A 22,684-nucleotide genomic window follows, 5' to 3' on the forward strand; every position below is an offset into this window, starting at 1 on the left:
AGATGATCCTTGTGGTCCCTTCCAACCCTGAATGAAACTATGAAACTATGAAAGCGCAGTGAACCCACAGCCTGCGTCCGCAGTTTCTCGGAGGGCTCCCCCAAGGCCCCGCTTTTAGCTGCTCATTCTGGCAGAGTGGCCTCTGCCTCCGCTCCGGCTGCAGGCGACAGAACCCCCAGGGCACCAGATCGCCGAGAAGCTGCTACCGCCGCCTCCCTGCGCCTCGCCCGGCAGCCGCTGATGCTCTTTCATCACGCCAGGGCCAGACTACATGTCCCGCCGGGCCCCGGGGCGGGGAGGAGTTCGCCGGGGCAGCCCTTCCGCTGCTAGGAGGCGGTGGCGCGGAGGTCGCCTCACGGCCTTCCGGTCCCACTGCTGCTGCCGCTGCCCCGAGCGGAGCTGCGCCGAGCCCCGGGCCGGCGGTGGCGGCGGCGCTGGAGCCAGAGTCGGGCGCGGGGCGGGCGGCGGGACGCGGGGGGGGCGGCAGCAGCCCGCCCAGCAGCAGCCCTCCCAGCAGCCCTCCTGCCGCCATGAGGAGCGAGCCTCTGCCCTGGCCCCCGGTCGCGGCCCAGGCGGCCTCGCTGCTCGAGGAGGCGGCGGACCTGCTGGTGCTGCACCGCGACTTCGCCGCCGCCGTGGAGAGATGTGAGGCGGGCTGCGACAGCCTGGGTCCCGGCTCCGGCTCCGGCACCGGCCCCGTCCCAGAGAGGTGCGAGCGGTCGCCGGGCTTGCGGAGTGGTAAGAGGGCGGCCGCCGGGAAGCGGCCCGGTGTCGCTTCAGGGTCAGGCTGATTCCTGTGACTGCAGCCTCTGTCTGGCCTCTTTGTGACTTACTTTTTCAACAGAGGGGCTTGGGGATTTCCGAGGTTGGGAATTGTATGCGGGAGGTTTAGGAACCTCATAGGTTCGAATGTAAGTGTCTGCATGAACGGCAGCAGCACCCATGGGTCTTGCTGTGCTGTTGCTTGGCTTTTCCTAAGCTATCTAAATTAACGGGGAATGGCACTTGCTGCTAAAAAATGAGTTAGCAACTGTTTAAAACCCTGCTTGGCTTTGGCCACTGTTTGATCCCGGCCTGCCTACACTGACATGGTTCACAGGAGGGATCTCTGCCTCTTTGAGGAAAGGCGATGTGCCTGGGAGGCTGCCCTGTGCCCTCCTAGGTGCAGACTCCGTGTGTCTGCTCTGGAGCTTGAATTTGCCTCATCAGGAGTGAGGGAAAGTCCAAGAGCTGTAGAGAGCCTAGGCTAGGCTGCAGTTCGCTGGAAGGGGTGAAAGGTGGCTGTAGCAAGCACTTACTGAGGTGTCTCTTCGTTACCAGTTCCGCAGAAGTGAAATGCTCCCTTTGTGTTGTGGGGATTCAGGCGCTGGCTGAGATGAACCGGTGGAGGGAAGTTCTGCCGTGGGTTCTGCAGTACTACCATCGCCCTGAACGTCTGCCTCCAAAAGTTCTGGAGCTGTGGTGAGGTTCTGTCTGTGGCTGTGATACACACAGGGCTTGCATTAAGTTTAACAGTAGGTCAGACAGGAATATTGTGTGATATTTTCGCTTTGTGTGGCATGAGGATAAAAGCAGAACCTGGGACAGGCCTATCCTCAGCCTGTGTGTACTGGAACATGGTGTACAGGCCTGCAGATGCTTCACAGGGAGAAAATACAAAAGGGCTCATGTTGAGGACCTGATGTGGGTGGCTCTCTACCTGTTGTCTGCCTCGGAAATATCTCCCTGCTTCAGGAGGCAAAGGCATTGCCAGCCTGAGGAGATGTGTTGAGGGAGTGTAACCAGGTTCTGGGCTTTTGTAGAGGTTTGGTTGGGAAAATAACATGGTAAGATCAGGAGTGGAGAAGAGATACCTTTACAGAAAGTTAGACACAGGATCTTTCAAGGTCCCTTCCAACCTGGGTTAATCCCTGAGTCTGTGAAATCAAACTGCAGACCCTCATAGTGTGGCAGTAACTGTCAGTGATCTCGGTTTAAAAGATCCAGTGTTTGCCAATATTGATTTCTTGTGTTGCAGTATCCTCTTATACAGCAAAGTTAAAGAGCCCCAGGTGATGCTGGAGGTCGGCAGTAGCTGGTTGAGAGACCAAACCAACAGGGGTCTCCCTGAGTACGGTTGCTTGCTGGAGCTGTGCCTGCTGCACGTGTTGCTTCCCCTGGGCCGGTTCAAGGAAGCAGAGGAGCTTGTGCGCAGCTGCGACCTCTTAGACAGCCAGCAGCAGCAAACCTTGCTTGGGGCCATCTGTGAGAGCCGGCGTCAGTGGGCTCAGCGGGAGGAGACGCATTCGGCTGCTGAAGAGCAGGAGGACGCAGCAACAGAAACTCTCTTGGGTAGGCTTTCCCTCGGTTCTTTGTGCTCCTCTTTCTTCTTCCTAATTTTAGTTCTAGTTAGTTAGAGCCTTGCTAGCAGAGTCATGAGTATTAACTAGGTATTAGGAATATTGTCGTGACAAACCAGGAGGTTTTCAGAAGGAATCATAGGATCACAGGATGTTAGAAGCCGGAAGGGACCTCTGGAGATCTTCCAGTCCAAGCCCCCTGCCAGAGCAGGACCACAGAATCCAGCACAGGTTGCACAGAAACACTTTACAGCCAGGATGTGGCTCAGTTGGTAGCACATCAGACCTTTAATGGGAAGGTTGTGAGTTCAAGCCTGCAGTGGGCAGTAGTGTCCTCCCTACTCTAGTCATGAGGTGACAGGTTGGACTCGATGATCTTTGAGGTCTCTTCCAACCTTAGTGATACTGAATACTGAATCCAGACAGGGCTGGAAAGGATCCAGAGAAGGAGACTCCACAACCTCTCTGGGTAGCCTTTTCCAGAGCTCTGGGACCCTCACAGTGAAGAACTTCTTCCTCATGTTGAGGTGGAACCTCCTGTGCTGTTTCCATCCATTGCTGCTTGTCCTGTTACAGGGCACAAGTGAGCAGAGGCTCTGTCCCTTCCTTCCTGGCCCCCAGCCCTCAGATGTTGATCAGATCTCCTCTCAGTCTTCTCCTCTGCAGACTGAACAGCCCCAGATCTCTCAGCCTCTCCTCACCAGGCAGTGCTGCAGTCCCTTCATCATCCTTGTAGCCTTCTGTTGGGCTCTCTCCAGCAGATCTCTGTCTCTCATGAACTGGGGAGCCCAGAACTGGATGCAGTATTCCAGGTGGGGCCTCCCTAGGGCAGAGTAGAGGGGGAGGAGAAGCTCCTGGGATCTGCTGGACACACTCTTGTTAGTGCACCTCAGGATACCACTGGCCTTGCTCTTCTCCATGCTGTCCCACAGAGAACTTGTTGTCCACCAGGACTCCCAGGTCCTTCTCCAGGGGGCTGCTCTCCAGCAGATCACCTCCTAACCTGTGCTGGTGCAGATTATTATTCCTTCCCAGGTGCAGGACTTGGTGATCCATTTATGAGAGTTACAAACTGTATTTAGCCTCTGCCAGTGTCAAGAGATGAGAATTTTTTTCCAGGTTGAAAAGCACCTCAGGATAAATGTGGGGGGGTTGTTATTTTTCCACAAGGGAAACTAAAGCCTAACTAACAGTCCCTGCAGTGCATGTCTTACTGGCTTTATCTATTCTGCATTGTCTCTATTTATAGTTGAGCCCGTGTAGAACAATGTCTTAGCTGCTATTTAAAGTACTGTTTCTCCTCCAGAACTGGAAATCACTTGACCTTATCTCCCAGGAGAGAGGCTGGCACTACTGAGATATAAGATCATAGTACACTAAAAGAGATGCCTAAATAAAAAAAGGTATACAAAGGATGGCATTCAACAGGTCCAACTGCTGGGTGCTGCACTTTGGCCACAACAACCCCATGCAGTGCTACAGGCTGGGGTCAGAGTGGCTGAGAGCAGCCAGGCACAAAGAGACCTGGGGGTACTGGTTGACAGCAGCTGAACATGAGCCAGCAGTGTGCCCAAGAGGGCCAATGGCATCCTGGCCAGTATCAGAAATAGTGTGGCCAGCAGGAGCAGGGAGGTCATTCTGCCCTGTGCTCAGGACTGGTTAGGCCACACCTTGAGTCCTGTGTCCAGTTCTGGGCTTCTCAGTTTAGGAAGGACATTGAGACACTTGAAGGTGTCCAGAGAAGGGCAACAAGGCTGGGGAGGGGTCTGGAGCACAGCCCTGTGAGGAGAGGCTGAGGGAGCTGGGGTTGCTTAGCCTGGAGAAGAGGAGGCTCAGGGGAGACCTCATTGCTCTATACAACTACCTGAAAGGAGGTTGTAGCCAGGAGGGGGTTGGTCTCTTCTCCCAGGCAACCAGCACCAGAACAAGAGGACACGGTCTCAAGCTGTGCCAGGGGAAGTTTAGGCTGGAGGTGAGGAGAAAGTTCTTCCCAGAAAGAGTTAGTGGCCATTGGGATGTGCTGCCCAGGGAGGTAGAGGAGTCACCATCCCTGGAGGTGTTCAAAAAAGGCTTGGCTGTGGCACTTGGAGCCATGGTTTAGTTGATTAGGAGGTGTTAGGCATTAGGTTGGACTTGATGATCTCTGAGGTCTCTTCCACCCGTACTGAGTCTGTGATTCTATGAACTGTGTTACAGAATTGTGGTTTGTCTGTTGCCCATTACAGAAAAAAGCACCAGTCCCACTCTCATGAAATCAAACTATGAATGGCCTTACTTTAATTTCTCATTTTCTCTGTGATGACTTTTTTGCTTGACTTTGTTCTGACAGCTGTCTGTTCTTGTGCCCTAGGTGCTTTGTCCCAAAAGCTGTTGGCCGTGTTGACATTGCTGCGTAGAGCGCTGAGGTCCATGTCTAGCCACTTGTGTCTGCTTCCTTACAAAAAGATGCTCTTGGCTACTTTGCTGCTGTACCTGGTGGTGGTGAGATTAGACCCAGGTACAACACTAAGATTGCTATGTTTAAAAGATGCCATTATGGTTACAGAGTAGAAAACAGTTGCTTTTTAATAGATTTGGGAGACAAAAACAATCTGGGTGTCTAAGAGCTTCTTATTTTGGCTTGTTTCTAATGTTTGCTGTCACAGTCCATGTAGCCCAGTTTTCTGTAAACACTTACTCCATCCTCAGCTCTTTCCAACAGAGAATGTACAGACTGAGAAAGGCCAGGCTGAGCTGTCCTAGACTTCTGCCTTGTTCATCTTGTGGTGGTACAAAGTGCATCTCTCTTGGAAGAGATGCCTTGGAAGAGGGGGCCTACAGGAAGGCTGGGGAAGGACTTCTCAGGATCTCAGGTAGTGATAGGACTAGGGGGAATGGAATGAAGCTGGAGGTGGGGAGATTCAGGCTGGAGGTGAGGAGGAAGTTCTTCCCCATGAGAGTGGTGAAGCCCTGGAATGGGTTGTTCAGGGAGGTGGTCGAGGCCCCATCCCTGGAGGTGTTTAAGCCCAGGCTGGCTGAGGCTCTGGGCAGCCTGATGTAGTGTGGGGTGTCCCTGCCCATGGCAGGGAGGTTGGAACTAGATGATCCTTGTGGTCCCTTCCAACCCTGAATGATACTATGATACTAAGAGTGATTGCTTTCTGGGGCTGTTCTGTCAGGACGACAGAGAGTTGCCCAGGACAGAAATACAAGTCATGCATTTGATCTGCTTATGCTGGAGTCACTCTGGTGATGGCTGCTGCTATCACTGAAGAATGGGCTGATCCCATGATGCAGAGGAGGCAGCTGGGGTGTGGAGGGGCTGGGTGCTTCCCCTTCTGCTTGGCAGCATTTACTCCACTGCTGTTGTGCACATAGGCCACTGGGAAGTGCTGAAGGCAGCTGGCTAGGAATGCGAGCAGTGCTGCGAGTGAAGGCCCAAGTGCTGAACCACACACAAGGAAAGAAGGCAACAAGGTTTCCATTAGCTCTACTTGGGATTAGTTCTTTCTTTATATTAGTATTTCCCTAAATAGAACAGTAAGAGAATGCTTAGTTTTTTTCTCAATGTAATAGTATATTTTAGTTTTACCTTCTCTAATAAAAGCCCTTCTGCTTTTTGGTTTGTTCTGCAGCTTCTCCTACATCACTGCCATTCATTTACAAACTGGTCCAGCTCTTCAGACAGGCTTGGGCAGCTGTATTTTCTCCAGTCCATAGGTCTCCTGTTAAAGACTAAGTGTCTTCCACCACAGAATGCATTTTTCTCTCCTGCTGTAAAACTGTCAGCTTGTTTTGAGGGTGTAATCAGTCTCTTCAAGGACCATTGAAATTAGTGCCCCAATTGAGATGACTACTTGTGAGCTCCTGTGTGGTGACACCTTGGTTCCTTCATCTGGGGAGCAGTGTATAGGTTTTGGCACCATGACAAGCATTCCTGATGTTTTGCTTGGCTTTACAGCACTGTTCTGTCCAACATCAGGGTACAGGTAGTCCTTCTATCATCTGTACCCAAGACAGAATCCTCCTTTTCAAGCACTTTGCTTCAGGGTTGTGTAGCCATTTGTGACCTGTGGAAGAAGGCTCCATCCTTGCAAACGCTGGGCAGAGCAAGTGAAATGGCATTCCTGGAGGTGCATCTGTGAAAGGTAATGGAGAACAAACAGGGGAATATTCTGAAGACATCTGAAAAGCCCAGTTCTGCAGCATGGTATCCAGGACAAGCATGTGGAAGAAAAACACTGGGGAAGGTGAAGCCTGTTGCATGGTTTCCCTTGTGACTGATGCTTCCTTATGCAAGCACTTTTGATTTTAGTCATATTTAAGCCAGAAGGGCAAGGTTGTGGGCCACAAAGACTACTGTGCTACTCTTGGTAAATGCAAATTGCAGCACTTTGTGCTTGTCTAATGCATAGCAATTCTTAGGAGCAGGTGGTGATGGTGGCAAGGAAATAGACTTATTTTTTTTTAACTCTATTACTGGTTAAACAGCTGAATTGCTTCATTGTTTTTCTCTGTCTCTTGCTTTGTTTGTGTAGATGGCAAAAAGTCTCCATGTCTAGAATTGCTCTGACTGCCCCCAGTACCTAAAGTTGTGGGCTACATGGGAGCCATTTAGCAGTGGTCTATCATTCAGAACAAAAGTTTATTAATAGGTAGAAAGAGGCACTTCTCTGAGACCCCCAAAACCTTCCCCAGATCAGTGGCAAGAGAATTGTCTTTACAGAAGATCTGTCACCAGACTGACCCCATTTCTGGCTCCTGGGGGTGGAATTGGAGGTTTAGGTTAGAACATCAGTTTCTTCTTCATCCATCCACATATCATCAGTTGGCAAAGGGCAGATTCCAAAGGAGAGTGCTGGCCTCTCCTTTTGCTCCAGTTGCTTTCACTGCAGCCAACGTGTTTAATGGAGGGGACAAGTTCAAGGCAAGGAGTTTGTGTGGCAAACAAGCAGCCTTCCATCCTAGCATGTGTGCCAGAAAGAGTCAAGCTGACTCACCATCACCCAAACTACAAAAGGTGAACAAAGCAGCCTTTCTGGTGGGCAGGTTCTCTCCAACACACCAACCTGTGAGGAGTAGCCACCCAGTGTGATGTCTTACAACAGCAGACCTCTTCAGGTTGTTCTTGGTCTCCAGCAGTGCACTGAAGTGGTGGTTCACTCTTCACATGGATAGCAGTGTGTTGATGCTTTCAGCTGTGTGTGATCTGTTGCTTTGGTAACTACTGGGACACTTTAAAGATAGCCTGTGTCTTCACTGCTAAAACTGGCTCTGTGTCTGTTTCTTCTTAGGCTATCCCAGCAGAGAAATACTTCAGTGTTAATATAAGAAGCTGGGGCTGGTCATTCAATGCAGTAATGGCCTTGCCTAGTTGTCTCAAGAGTGAAAACTAAAGAATCCCATATTTTTCCCCAGAGTTGTTGTTTCTGCAAGGACTTTACAGCAGGACAAGCACTATGTGCTACTCCACCATATCCAAAAGTTATTTATCAGCACACATAGGGAAGATCTGCTCCTGATATTGCTGCATGGTTCTTGTAATCCCACTGGAAGTGTAGTTGCATCTCTGCCACCAACTGTGATGGGAAGCCAGGTAGAATAAAACACAGATGGAGTTGAGCTCTTTCAAGCAGTTACTGTGTGTCTGCTGGCCCTCTACTTTGCAAGGTCTCACCATAAGTATTTGGTAAGCCAGTTAAACTTTGCTCTGAAGTTGGGCCAAATTCTCCCCAAATGGACTGTTTAGATACCTAGGGGTTTTTTTTCCCCTCTAGTTTTCTGTTGATGCTTTTAGTTAGATGGCAGAACTGCATTTTGGGAGGTGGGACCAGTGGTCTGGGCAAGCCATACATGATGTTTAGAATTGTTAAAAGCCATAGCCTGTCACTTACCAGGACTGTTAACATTCAGCTTGATTTTAAATGCAGGTTGGTAACCTTCAGCTTCTTTGATAACTACTGATGCTGCATTTTTGCTGTATGGCTTTCATCCTGAGAGGGCAAGAGGGCAGGGAAAAAAAAGCTATCAGGGGTTTTATTAATACTAAATCTGCAATATTTAATTTTCACAATAAAGTGACTACTGATTTACCTCTTTGTAGAGTTGCTTATTTGTGCTGTGCTCAAGTGTGTGGAAACTTCAGTTTTCAGACCATTTCCTGGAAGGTTTCACTGCAATCCTCATTGTATAGGCACAGTTGAAGTAAGTAGAGGCTTGTGCAGTGCACTCTGATGAGATCTAATCAATTGATGATGTTGCTAGGGTATGAGCCTGCATTTTCTAGGAGTTTAGAGAGTGGTAATTGCTTTCTGGGGGAAATCCAGCTTAATTTTTCTTTAAGAAAGGTGTCTAAGTGTCTGAATGAACATGGGGCATGGCCAAGAGCAGTACAACCAAGAATAAAGTGCCTGATAGGTAGCTGTGTTCTCCTGGAATATTTTCATCTGGAATAGTGCATCCAGCTCAAGAGGGACAGGGATCTGCTTCAGAAGGTCCAAGGGAGGGCTACAAGGATGATGAAGGGCCTGGAGCACTGCCTGGTGAGGAAAGGCTGAGAGCCCTGGGGCTGTTTAGTCTGGAGAGGAGACTGAGAGGGAATCTATAAATATCTGAGGGCTGGGGGTCAGGGAGGGACAGCCTCTGCTCATTTGTGCCCTGGGACGGGACAAGTGCATGTGAACTACAGCACGGGAAGTTCCACCTCAACGTGAGGAAGAACTTTACACTAAGGGTCTCAGAGCACTGGAGCAGGCTGCCCAGAGAGGTTGTGGAGTCTCCTGCTCTGGAGCCTTCCCAGCCCTCTCTGGATGTGTTCCTGTGTGACCTGTGCTGGATTCTGTGGTCCTGCTCTGGCAGGGGCTTAGACTGGATGATCTCCAGAGTTCCCTTCCAGCCCCTACCATCCTGTGATCCTCTGCAGTCTCTTTACGTCATGGAGCTGCTTTACTCTGTCCTGCTCCCCACCCCACTGCCAACCTGCACTGCCTACTCTGCACTGCCTCACACTCTCCACTCTTGCTGATGCCTAGAGGGCTCCATGGCAGGCAGCCACATGGCACAGACTTGCATCCCTGCTGCGCTGCTTGGCCCCCCACCATTCGGTTCTCCACTTTGCTGCCTGCATCCTGGAGACGAGCCGTGTGGCACAGCCTGGCTTCTCAGCTCTGCTGAGTCTGTGTCCCGGACAGCAGCCCGTGGCACAGCCCTGTTTCATGTGGCCAGCCCCACTCCCCACCACTGCTGCCCAGAAACTTGGGATTGCTCCTGCCACAAGGCCAGCGTTTTCAGACCAGGGGAGCAGTGATATCCCTTCTCTGTTACATATATTTTCTTCCCTGCTTTCCCCTCCTGTTTTCCCCTCTGCTCTGGTTCGATCTGCTAAACCCAGCTGATCAGCTGTGTGGAATCGTTTTGCCTTTCACACACAACCACAGAATCAAACGGGTTGGAAAAGACTTCAGAGATCATCAAGTCCAATCTAATACCTCCTGACAACTAAACCATGGCTCCAAGTGCCACATCCAGTCCTTTTTTGAACCCCTCCAGGGATGGTGACTCCACCACCTCCCTGGGCAGCACATTCCAGTGGCCAATTACTCTGTTATTTACCTCAAGGGAATTACTTGAACCTTAGGATGGCCATCCCCCACCCCCTGCTGCCCAGGGATGGTAAGGGGAGGATCAGGGCCCTGACACATATGGAACCAGGTAGAAGTCAGTTTGAAATCTGGGGTGTACTCGAGTCCTACCTGTCTGGATGAATTTGCATACTCAGGGCAGTGGGGAGAGCAGGAGGCAGTGATGCAGCAGGCAGAGTTGCAGAGTCTGTGACCTATTCCCCACCACACTGTGACACTGAAGCGCAGCAGCAGGTGCTGGGTGCTGGGCCCAGGCTGCCTCCCGCCCTACAGCCCAGAGCTGGGCTGCTGCAACGACCCTCCACCACTGACCTGGAAGGGAAGGAAACACCACTGGAGACACCATGGTAAGGGGGATGGGGGGAACATTGGTCGTATGGGTACCCAAATGACCGTGGGTGAGGCAAGGCTGGGGGATCTGCTGTCGTTGTCAGTGGTTTGTGCCACAAACCCCTGATCTCACACTCCAATTACCACCTAAGAGGGTGGAAAAAGAATGTCAGCAAACACCACCGGAACTGTAAGGCACAGGGAACCAAAGTGCTCTTCAGAGAGTCTCTAGCTGGTGGAATGACAAGGTAAATCAGAGCTGGAGCCTTGGGTTTTTAGTACTTCCTGCTGTGGCCCCGTTTTCTCAACAGCAGTTCATTTTCATAGGAGATAACATTTGTTTTTAAACAAATAATTAAGTGAAAAAGGTTACTTCTTTTCATGTCTGTTTCCAATGAATTCAGCTCCCCCCCCCCCCCACTACGGCTGCACTGTTCCCAGCTGTGCAGTGTATGCCTGGGTGTGTTTCTGGAGGGCAGGAATGCTTTTACAGGTGCAGGCATTTTCCTAAGGGAAAACAAAAGGCCCTTCATTTTTAAAGAGTTGAGGGTTCATTAGAAATATGTAGAAAACTCTCCATACCTTTTAGAATGTGGAAAAGTCCATTTCACCTTGTACCCCAACTTATGTCTGGCCCTGAGTCAGGCTGCCCATGCCTTAAGGCATACCTAGGTAGTGAGTGTGTTTCAGGAATAGCTGGAAGCCTAACGTCTGTCTTTGTACAGTAAATACTTAGGCAGTAATACTTAGTTGTTTTTGTTTGTAACCAGGATAAAAGCTGTCCCAGGTTTGGTTTCACAAAGAACCTGGCCCTTTCTACTGTCTCTTGGTAAATTAAAAAGTCAGGTCCTGGTATATTAGGGGTGGGATGTGAAACCTGAGTTTGGAGTAGGCTCCGAGTGTAAATACCACGCAGAGATCGGTTTGCCCTGCCTGAGACTCTGAAGAAGGCCCACTCTCTCCCCTGCTAGAAGTCTGAAATCAATTTTAAAGCTGTTGACTATGCAAAATTAGAAACCTCTTATTGTTTTGACTCCTTGTCAGACTACTTCCAAATTACTGCTGGGGTAGGAGAAGATGGGAGTTGAAGGCTGGAGCATGGCAAGAGGCCTAGCTCAAAAGCCAGGCTTGAGATACTGCTTCAAACGAGTGCAGCTGAAAACTCAGTCCAAAAGGAAAGGAACTGGTTGCACAGCTCTTCATCTGTAAGAGTATTTACAGCTTTACAACAGTAATTTCCTAAGGCAACATTCACTTGTTCCACCTGTGAAACAAACAGCAACTCCTCTACTGGTCTGAAGAGCAGAGTGAAGCAGCTTTTTAGGTTCCAGGTATTGCTTGACTTGTCATGGCAGTTTTGCTCTAAAAGATGTTGTTTTCAAAAGTCACCTGGCCTCATGGCTGTATTTAAAAGCAGGGTTAATGAATTGATTAATGTGCCTATTTATCTTTGTTTAGTTTGATGCTCACCTCACAGATTCACTGTGGGGTTTAAAAGAAAAGCAGGAGTCTGTCCTGTGCAAAATCAGCATGAACTGCGCTCTCTAAGCTCAGATATGGCTACAGTGTTCCCTGTGTAATCCTCAAGACTGTAACTCCCCTGCAACATACTGACTGACCAAGAAAGCCTCATCATCACTCAAATAACCCAGACACTTTTGCACAGCTCAGCTGAGAAAAGCAGGGTTGTGCAAGTACACCTGAGAGCACACTACACACACTGCTACATACGCACTGGCAGGGTCAGGAACTTAAAAGTGAGTACTGAATAGAAAGAATATTCTTCATTGAATGAAACATTTGAATTGGCTTTCCACATTCACTTGAACCTCTGAGGATGACTAACTGGAGCAGCAGTGCCTTCTGAAATTCCCTGTGTGCCAATTTATGGAGCAAACACTGCTCCAGGGATGCTGCTGCTCACACATTCTGCCTGGAATTAGTTTTTGGGGAAGGTGCATTTCACTCTCAGGTCACAGGATGATTTTTCAGGGTAAGCAGTTGCAGAGCTGTGGTTGGGTTCTGGCTGGCTGGGTGGGTTTGGGGTTTATTTTTTTCTTTTTAATGTTAATTGGCCAAATCTGATACTAAGTCACTGAGTATCTCTAAATGTGCTACTACAAAACAAAAAAGAGGGAGGATTATTCCCTGGCCTTAAATGCAGGTAGCATGGCCTGCTTCGTATTTAGCCATCTGAGTTCTCTTTTCCTCCCCAAAGCTAGGCAGCAGTCAGTTAGCTGCTCACTGGAAACCATTCTTGACAATGAGCTGTAGTCTGGGTGGTGCCCAAACATTGTCTGGAAAACTATGAACTGGCATAAGCAAAAACCATGCCAGCAAGTATGCTAATTATCTGTCAGCACAGGCAAGTATTCAGTACTCTGACCTGATCCTTTCTTAATCTCTAGTATGGACAGGCCATTGAGAGCAGAAGGTTTTAACTACAATTGGTCCAAAGCATGAACTGAAGCTGACAAACTCTATTTGTCTGAAAAGCCTCCTTGAAAAAGTGCCTTTCATTTCAGCTACTGGTGAAAGCACTGGGACCACCTCAGAAACAACTGCTCTGTAATTCTATTTCTGAGCTTGGGAAATCCAGCACTTCATATTCCTGTACTCTTCAGTGGAAAGGATTGGGGAACTTGTGAGCCCTGCCTGTTTTAGCCTAGTGCTACATGTGTATTTTCCTTTTCATTCAAGATCTTGGCTGCCACAGGAACTATGCTCAAAATTGTGCAAGTAAAGATGCTCTATTGCAGTGGCACTGCCTGAACAAGCCATGCACCAGCAATGTACAATTCACAGCTGCTGAAAAGCTTGAAGGAACACTTTTTGTTTTCAACTGAGAGAATGTGAAATAATTTCCTGAGATGAGTGTTACTTAAAGCAGATCTTCCAAGCTTCCAATCTAGCTTCTGGAGGGTAAAAGGATCAAACAACATCACCTGCCTTGGGTTATATAAGGTTGAAAGATAGCACATAGCTGTGTCAGGTTCCAGCCAGGAGTAAAAATAAACTCAACTGGGATGTGCTCTTCCTCAGGGCCAATCTACAGGAGAAAAGATGGGGTTTGTGTCACAGCACTTTTTTTTTCCCCCTGCCTCTTTTTATGTATCCATTTATTGCAGCACACAGACCTCAGTTTTTAAAGAGTTGTCCCAGTGCCTGGCATGCATAGGCACTGTCTCCTTGGTAATCATGGGGGTGGAGAAACAAATGAAATGCTGGCAGTGCAAGTTCACCACCTTTTTTGTTTTGAAAAGCAATGCACAGGGCAAAAGGAGGACTCCTGTGCACTGTTCTTCCTGACTGTTTTTGCTCTCTCCCTTTAGCGTGAGTGCATCTCTGTTCATGTTGGCCAGGCTGGGGTTCAGATTGGAAACGCATGCTGGGAACTCTTCTGCCTGGAGCATGGCATTCAGCCAGATGGCACCTTCAAGGATCAGGACAAACTCAACTGTGATGACTCTTTTACCACGTTTTTCAACGAAACAGTCACTGGGAAGCATGTGCCACGGGCTGTAATGGTGGACTTGGAACCAACTGTAGTAGGTCAGTACAGAAATAAACCTGGAAAATGGAGAACAGTTTCCTATTCCTAATCTCAGACAGTGTGCCACCAGTCTCCAGTGGTTGAAAGCACAGGCTCACAGGATGTTAGGGGTTGGAAGGGACCTCTGGAGATCTTTGAGTCCAAACCCCTGCAGAGCAGGACCATAGAATCCAGCACTGGTCACACAGGAACACATCCAGACAGGGCTGGAAAGGCTCCAGAGAAGGAGACTCCACAACCTCTCTGGGCAGCCTGCTCCAGGGCTCTGGGACCCTTACAGTAAAGAAGTTCTTCCTCACATTGAGGTGGAACCTCCTGTGCTGTAGTTTCCATCCATTTTCCCTTGTCCTATCCCAGGGCACAAGTGAGTAGATGCTGTCCTTGCCCCTTCCTTCCCGACCCCCAGCCCTCAGATATTGACAGACATTGATCATATTCCCTTTCAGTCTTCTCTTCTCCAGACTAAACAGCCCCAGGGGTCTCAGCCTTTCCTCACCAGGCAGTGCTGCAGTCCCTTCAGCATTCTTGTAGCCCTCCACTGGACTTTCTCAAGCAGATCCCTGCCCCTCTTGAACTGGGGAGCCCAGAACTGGATGCAATATTCTAGGTGGGGTCTCACTAGGGCAGAGTAGAGGGGAAGAACCCCCCTCAATCTGCTGGACACACTCTTTGTATCTTGGTCTACCACTCCATAGCATGAAATTAATTTTCTTGTGACACAGGCTGGCAGATTCTGTCACAGGTGTTCTAAACACAAGAGCAGGACCCACAGCAGTTTCATAGCTAGTAGATATGGTTTCTGTGACTCCTTTTTGCACAAACCTTTTGGGTTTGTTTATTGTGACATTTTGTTTTCCATTCAAATTCTGCTTTTCTGGCATTAGGATTCAAAATGGGAGCCTGAGAGTTTCCTTCCAGCAATATAAGGATCTCTATAAATGGGAGCACCAAGGAAACTTCATTTTCTTCACACTTTTTTTTTTTTACACTGACTTGGTCATGAGAAGACAACAACCTCTGTGGCTGGATGCAGTCACACCATAGATCAGCAGAATGCTACAACAAACTCTGCTGTCAGAATTTGACCTCTCCCCCACCCCCCCACCAATTGGGGATTCACCCCCAAGATTGAGAGTTACCTCCAGAATAATTCACCAGACTAGCTCAGAAAGTATGGAAGTAAAATGAAGTTATAGTTACAAAAGGTGAACTAAATATGAAACTATACAAGGTGATAAGACATAGCGAATCACAGAATCAAGCAGGTTGGAAAAGACTTCAGAGATCATCAAGTCCAACCTATGACCTAATGCCTCACACCTCATGACAGCTAAGCCATTCATAACTCACTGCTAGCAGCCTTCTCCCTGCCTCCCTTCTCCTCGGTACCTCACACACGGTAGTCAAAACAGAGATTATCCTGGCAAGGCCACAGAGACAGAGACAAGTTGCAAGCAGAAGTGACAGAAAAGAGAGAAAGAGCAATCTGTGCAACCAAGTATAAGCTCTCCAACAAATGAATGGGATGATTAGAACAGAAAGAATAGAATGGAATGGAATGGAACGGAATAGAATAGAATAGAATAGAATAGAATAGAATAGAATAGAATAGAATAGAATAGAATAGAATAGAATAGAATAGAATAGAATAGAATAAAACCAGGTTGGAAAAGACCTTTGAGATCATTGAGTCCAACCCATCACCCAACACCATCTAATCAACTAAACCATGGCACCAAGTGCCTCATCCAGGCTCTTCTTAAACAGTGATGGTGACTCCACCACCTCCCTGGGCAGCACATTCCAATGGCCAATCTCTCTTTCTGTGAAGAACTTCTTCCTAACATCCAGCCTAAACCTCCCCTGCTGCAGCTTGAGACTGTGTCCTCTTGTTCTGGTGCTGGTTGCCTGGGAGAAGAGACCAACCCCCACCTGGCTACAACCTCCCTTCAGGTAGTTGTAGACAGCCATAGGGTCTCCCCTGAGCCTCCTCTTCTCCAGGCTAATATGATATATCAGTGATACAATAATGATATATACCTATCAGTTGTTATTCTTCTGTATCCAATCTGTTACTTTATTTACCTTTTCCGCTAAGTCTGTGGAAAATCCCTACTTGTATCTTGCAGTTAGGAACTGGTCTGCATTTCCAGCTTCAAACCATGACACTTCTCCATCAGCATCTGCTTTTTGGGGTCGCGCCCTCCCACGCCTGAACGTTTGCATCGTTGCCAGCAGTCACCAGAGCTGGTTTAGCACTGGGGCACAGCCATGCAGCCTCTTACAATTTCTCTCTGTGTTGTGCAGATGAAGTGCGGGCTGGAGCCTTCCGGGAACTTTTTCATCCAGAGCAGCTGATCACTGGAAAGGAAGATGCAGCTAATAACTACGCCCGAGGCCACTACACCATTGGCAAAGAAAGCATTGACCTGGTGCTGGATCGCGTCCGCAAGCTGGTAGGTCCCGCTGGCTTTGACTGAGCAGAAGTGCAGAACTGGCAGCTTGCTAGCCACAAAATGTTAGGGGTTGGAAAGGACCTCTACAGATCATTTAGTCCATGATACCATGCTTCAGAAAAGAGATTGCAAGATGTATCACAGAATCACAGAATCAAGGAGGTTGGAAAAGACCTCAGAGATCATCAAGTCCAACCTATGACCTAATGCCTAACACCTCCTGACAACTAACCCATGGCTCCAAGTGCCACATCCAAGCCTTTTTTGAACACCTCCAGGGACGGTGACTCCACCACCTCCCCGGGCAGCACATCCCAATGGCCAATTACTCTTTCTGGGAAGAACTTTCTCCTCAACTCCAGCCTAAACTTCCTTTGGCACAGCTTGAGACTGTGTCCTCTTGTTCTGGTGCTGGTTGCCTGGGAGAAGAGACCAACCCCCTCCTGGCTACAACCTCCTTTCAGGTAGTTGTAGAGAGCATTAAGGTCTCCCCTGAGCCTCCTCTTCTCCAGGCTAAGCAAACCCAGCACCCTCAGCCTCTGTACATGTTCCAGCATCTTAACATCTTTCCTAAACTGAGGAGCCCAGAACTGGACACAGGACTCAAGGTGTGGCCTAACCAGTGCTGAGTACAGGGCAGAATGACTTCCCTGCTCCTGCTGGCAACACTGTTCCTGATGCGGGCCAATATGCCATTGGCCTTCTTGGCCACCTGGGCACACTGCTGGCTCATGTTCAGCTGCTGTCAACCAGTACCCCCAGGCCCTTTTCTGCCTGGCTGCTCTCCCACCACTTCGACCCCAGCCTGTAGCACTGCATGGGGTTGTTGTGGCCAAAGTGCAGCACCTGGCACTTGGACTTGTTAATGTTGGATGGGTGGAGACCCATCTGTCCAGCCTGTCAAGGTCCCTCTGCAGAGCCATCCTACCTTCTAAGAGATCCACACCTGTCACCAACCTGGCCTGAGCCACTTGCACAACAAGTATGTACAGAGGCACCATTACGAGTCCAAGAGACGGAAGCTCAGTGGTTCATTTCCCAGTTATGTGTGCCTTCCAGATAGTCTCTCAACATGATTGTGAATATGCAGTTCTTCATGATTAGCTCAGCAGGGTGGATTAGGCAGTTCTACATTGCTGGTTTCAACTAGACTAACTAAAAGAGGTATGAAGATTAGAGAGAGAAGTTCCACATATGAGCTCAATTTTTATGTCATAAGTTGGGCCAGTGAGGAAAGGAAAGGACAGGGTTATCACCAGGCCTTTCTCAAGAGAACCTGATGGGAAATCCATGCTATATATTGCTGAAGACTGCACTCTCCTTCAGCTCAGAACAAGTCAATGTAGTAGATGTCTCTTCATTCTTCAGCCCTTGTTCTTCTCTTTCCTAGACTGATGCCTGCTCTGGTCTGCAAGGGTTCCTGATCTTCCACAGCTTTGGTGGGGGAACTGGCTCTGGCTTTACCTCCTTGCTGATGGAACGCCTCTCTGTGGATTATGGAAAGAAGTCCAAGCTGGAATTTGCCATCTACCCAGCCCCTCAGGTCTCCACTGCTGTGGTGGAGCCCTATAATTCCATCCTGACCACACACACCACCCTGGAGCATTCGGACTGTGCCTTCATGGTGGACAACGAGGCCATCTACGACATCTGCCGCCGCAACCTGGACATCGAGCGCCCCACTTACACCAACCTGAACCGCCTCATCAGCCAGATTGTCTCCTCCATCACCGCCTCGCTGCGCTTCGACGGGGCCCTCAACGTGGATCTGACGGAGTTCCAGACCAACCTGGTGCCCTACCCGCGCATCCACTTCCCCTTGGTGACCTATGCCCCCATCATCTCCTCTGAGAGAGCCTATCACGAGCAGCTCTCGGTGGCTGAGATCACCAGCTCCTGCTTTGAGCCCAACCACCAGATGGTCAAGTGTGACCCCAGACACGGGAAGTACATGGCCTGCTGCATGCTTTACCGTGGTGATGTGGTTCCCAAAGATGTCAACGTAGCAATTGCCGCCATCAAGACCAAGAGAACTATCCAGTTTGTTGACTGGTGTCCCACAGGCTTCAAGGTGAGTACAGCTGCCACGAACTTCACTTTCATGTTTAAAGGGCAATTTCAGGCTAGTGGAAAACTTGTATTTAAAGTTTTAGATCTTGTGTTTCCCACCTGTGAGAAGAGAGGACATAGAAGAGACATTTGCATACAAGGTGCCCTTTCCTCTTTGGACATCCCATGGACACAGGCTCTTAGATACTTAGGCATGTGGGGATCTGAGGTGTGTATGAGTTAAAATTTAAAGGAATATTCATTTCTGACCTGAATTTTGGAAAAGCCAGTGAGTGTTCCCTCTAAAGCAACCTCTGGGGAATAAAGAAATATCAAACCTGATGCAATGAATAAAGGAAATGCTGCTATTAGGGAATCTGCCAGTGAGGTCTCTCACACAGAAATATTACAGAATCACAGAACTGACAGGGTTAGAAGGGACTTCAAGGATCAGCCAGTTCCAGTCCCCCTGCCATAGGGAGGGATACCTCACACTACATCAGATTGCTCAGAACCACATCCAGCCTGGCCTTCAAAACCTCCAAGGATGAGGCTTCCATCACCTCCCTGGGCAACCTGTGCCAGTGTCTCACCACCCTCATGGGGAAGAATTTCTTTCTAACATCTAATTTAAATCTCCCCTCTTCTGGCTTGGATCTATTCCCCTTAGTTCAATCATTACCTGACACCCTAAAAAGTCCCTCCCCAGCTTTCTTTCTGGACAGATGGGCAGAGTCCAAGGGCAGGAGACTGAACACATCCAAGTGCCAGGTTCTGCACATTGGCCACAGCAACCCCATGCAGAGCTACAGGCTGGGGTCAGAGTGGCTGGAGAGCAGCCAGGCAGAGAGGGACCTGGGGGTGCTGGTTGATGGTAGGCTGAACATGAGCCTGCAGTGTGCCTAGGCAGCCAGGAGGGCCAATGGCATCCTGGCCTGCATCAGGAACAGTGTGGCCAGCAGGAGCAGGGAGGTCATTCTGCCCCTGTACACTGCACTGGTTAGGCCACACCTGAAGTCCTGTGTCCAGTTCTGGGCCCCTCAGTTTAGGAAGGAGGTTGACTTGCTGGAACGAGTCCAGAGAAGGGCAACGAAGTTGGTGAGGGGTTTGGAGCACAGCCCTGTGAGGAGAGGCTGAGGGAGCTGGGGCTGCTTAGCCTGGAGAGGAGGAGGCTCAGGGGTGACCTTATTGCTCTCTACAACTAACTGAAGGGGGGTTGTAAACAGGCAGAAGTTGGTCTCTTCTCCCAGGCAGCCAGCACCAGAACAAGAGGACACAGCCTCAGGCTGCGCCAGGGGAGGTTCAGGCTGGAGGTTAGGAGGAAGTTTTACACAGAGAGAGTGATTGCCCATTGGAATGGACTGCCTGGGGAGGTGGTGGAGTTGCTGTCACTGGAGGTGCTCAGGAGGAGACTTGACAGGGTGCTTGGTGCCATGGGTTAGTTGATTAGGTGGTGTTGGATGATAGGTTGGACATGATGATCTTGAAGGTCTCCTCCAACCTGGTTTATTCTATTCTATTCTTGTAGCCCCCTTCAGGTACTGGAAGGCCACAAGAAGGTCTCCTTTGCAGCCTTCTCTTCTCCAGACAACCCCAACTCTCTCAGCCTGTCCTCATAGCAGAGGTGCTCCAGCCCTCTGCTCATCCTCTCACTGATGGTACATAGCTGGGTTGGGAAATGTCATTTCAACTATCATACACACATTCATAGTGGAAGAATATTTGTCATACAAACACCTGGCTTAAGAATAAAACCTTCTAAGTGGGAACCAGCTTTCTGTATTAGTTCCTATAGAGTATCTTGGTGAAAGTGGATGTTCAGTGTTGAGTAGCTGTTAAGAAAACTACAAAGTTGCCAGTGTAAATTGAACAGAACAATAATACAGATATGAAAATCATCATGTGTCATACTGCTTGTTATTGGGTTTTATGGCATTGCTGTCTGGTAGTGTTGACAGTGGCATCACTTTATAGCATCACAGAATCACAGAAACATTCAGGTTGGAAAAGAGCCTCAGGATCATCAAGCCCAACCAAGAGCCCTACTCTACAGGGATCACCCCTAAACCATATCCACAAGCACCACTTCCAACCCATCTAGGCCTGGTGACTCCACCACCTCCCTGGGCAGCACATTCCAAGGCCTGACCACTCCTGATGGGAAAAGATTCCTCCTACTGTCCAGTCTAACCCTGCCCTGCTGCAGCTTGAGGCCACTCCCTCTTGTTCTATCACTAATTACCTGGGAGAAGAGACTAGCACCAACCTCCCCACAACTCCTCTCAGGGAGCTGCAGAGAGTGATTTGGTATCCCCTCAGCCTCCACTCTTTCAAACTAAACAGTCCCAGCTCCTTCAGTTCTCCCCAGGCCCTTACCACAGCCTCTGTAACTTTACTCACATGTTATTCACCTCTTTGACTGCTGTCTGCTCTTGCTTGTTTACAGCCTTCTCTCATATTCCTGTTTCCAGGTTGGGATCAACTATCAGCCTCCTACAGTAGTTCCTGGTGGAGACCTAGCCCCAGTTCAGCGAGCAGTCTGCATGCTGAGCAACACCACAGCCATTGCAGAGGCTTGGGCAAGGCTCGACCATAAGTTTGATCTGATGTATGCCAAGAGAGCTTTTGTTCACTGGTATGTGGGTGAAGGTATGGAGGAGGGAGAATTCACAGAGGCCCGAGAGGACCTAGCTGCCCTGGAGAAAGACTATGAAGAAGTGGGAACTGATTCTTTTGAAGAAAATGATGGGGAATAGTTTGAAAATACACTTTGTGAGCACAGAATTGTCTCTGTGGTGCTTGCTGTATTGCATGTGTCTCGCTCCTCTCCCTCGCACGTGTCATGGGAGCTTCTTGAAGCTCTAACACACATGCTAGACCCGCTACAATCCACTGTATGCAAGCTTATAGTGGAGCACATTGAATCAGGAGAGTTTTCAAAGTTAGGATTTGACATACCTTCACTTCCTGCTTGTTGGCATGCTGAGAAAGTAGTGACCAGGGAAGGGTGAGTATGCTGCTCTGTGTTGACTATCCTTTCATTGACCTTCAGCTGACTGACTTAAAAGGGACACTTCACTCTTCCCTGAAGCACCGTTCCTAATAAAGCAAAGAATTTCTTCAGCAATGTTAAAGCAATGCAATTTTCCCACATTTAGGGACAGACATCTGTGTTGTGAGAACAAATACCCTCTTTGGTTGGGTACAGTTGCAGCAGGCCTAAGAGTATTTTATTCTGTGCCTTTGTGAAATTGTTTAAATGAGAAAATTCCCTCCTCTTTTTTGAAACAAGCAAGCAACCAACCAACCACATTCTTGCATCATCCCTACTGAAAACATTTCCATGCTCCTTACTGCTCTTCCTCTGCAAGAAGCACCCTCTGCTTTGTCCAGCAGACCACTGTTGCACCCATGGCAATCTTTATCTAGTGTGTCATGTGCAAAGTGAATCTGCAATACAGGCATTTGAATGTTCACTCAAAGCAGTGATCTAAGATTGAGGATTGAGCATCTGCATCCTGCAAAGTAATCACAGTTTTCTTCATGGAGGATCTTACCAATGTATATAAATACCTGAAAGGAGATAGAGCCAGGCTCTTTTCAGTGGTGCCCAGTGACAGGACAAGAAGAGGCAGACTCAGAATGAAGCTAGGGAGGATCCATCTGATCATCAGGAAACGCTTTTCCACTGTGAGGGTGACTGAGCAGTGGCAGAGGCTGATCAGGGAGGTTGAGAAGTTTCCCTCCTTGGAAATATTAAAAAGCCATCTGGACATGTCTCTGGACAACTGGCCCTAGGTAGCCCTAATTGAGCAGAGGGGATGGATCAGATGAGCTCCAGAGGTTCCTTCCAACCTCAGCCATTCCACGATTCTGTGATCTTCATGTTGGAATTTCTATTTCTCTTGGCAGTTAGACTTCACAGTACAGCATCACATCAAACTTGTATACTCTGTACACATTACACAGAGTTAATTAACCAGATCTCCAAGACATTCCAAAGAGTGCACTGACTACTGTGAGAGCAGGCATCCTGGTTCCTAGGTATCGTTGCAAATAAACATCCCTTCTCATCATCCTCAGGGTTGATTTCCACATTCAACTCCTAAACTCCCTCTGTAACTGCTAAATGCATACTACAGGAAGGAGCTTGCACATCAGGGCTACATAAAGATGTTGGTTTCCTCCCAACACCTCTTTTTTCTGTAACATTCCCTGAATGTAGTAACTTAGTAAGACAACAGCTGAAGGCTTCTGTGTAGCACATGTAAGTTCAGCTTGCTAGCAGCTCGGAAAAGGGCTTTTCTGTGGGGCAAAGGAGGGCCCCAAAGACACCAG

The 22,684-nt window shown here is 48.9% G+C and overlaps 2 protein-coding genes across 2 annotated transcripts; both read left to right on the forward strand.

Moving 5' to 3' along the window:
* The first annotated feature begins 398 nt into the window (after positions 1 to 398).
* On the forward strand, positions 399 to 8,430 carry PEX26 (peroxisomal biogenesis factor 26). Its single transcript, XM_068141850.1, has 5 exons — positions 399 to 709; positions 1,321 to 1,461; positions 2,018 to 2,331; positions 4,690 to 4,836; positions 5,954 to 8,430. Exons 1-5 carry the CDS (start codon positions 531 to 533, stop codon positions 6,055 to 6,057), a joined length of 885 nt encoding a protein of 294 aa, XP_067997951.1. The 5' UTR covers positions 399 to 530; the 3' UTR covers positions 6,058 to 8,430.
* Positions 8,431 to 10,163: 1,733 nt separating this feature from the next.
* On the forward strand, positions 10,164 to 21,482 carry TUBA8 (tubulin alpha 8). Its single transcript, XM_068141851.1, has 5 exons — positions 10,164 to 10,305; positions 13,621 to 13,840; positions 16,149 to 16,297; positions 17,688 to 18,368; positions 20,818 to 21,482. The coding sequence occupies exons 1-5, from the start codon at positions 10,303 to 10,305 to the stop codon at positions 21,100 to 21,102; spliced, it is 1,338 nt and encodes a 445-aa protein (XP_067997952.1). The 5' UTR covers positions 10,164 to 10,302; the 3' UTR covers positions 21,103 to 21,482.
* Positions 21,483 to 22,684: the final 1,202 nt, after the last annotated feature.

This window comes from Melanerpes formicivorus, unplaced genomic scaffold, assembly GCF_026170545.1.
Source record: "Melanerpes formicivorus ecotype bairdi unplaced genomic scaffold, bMelFor1.0.p_v2 SCAF_8, whole genome shotgun sequence".
NCBI classification, from domain to species: domain Eukaryota; kingdom Metazoa; phylum Chordata; class Aves; order Piciformes; family Picidae; genus Melanerpes; species Melanerpes formicivorus.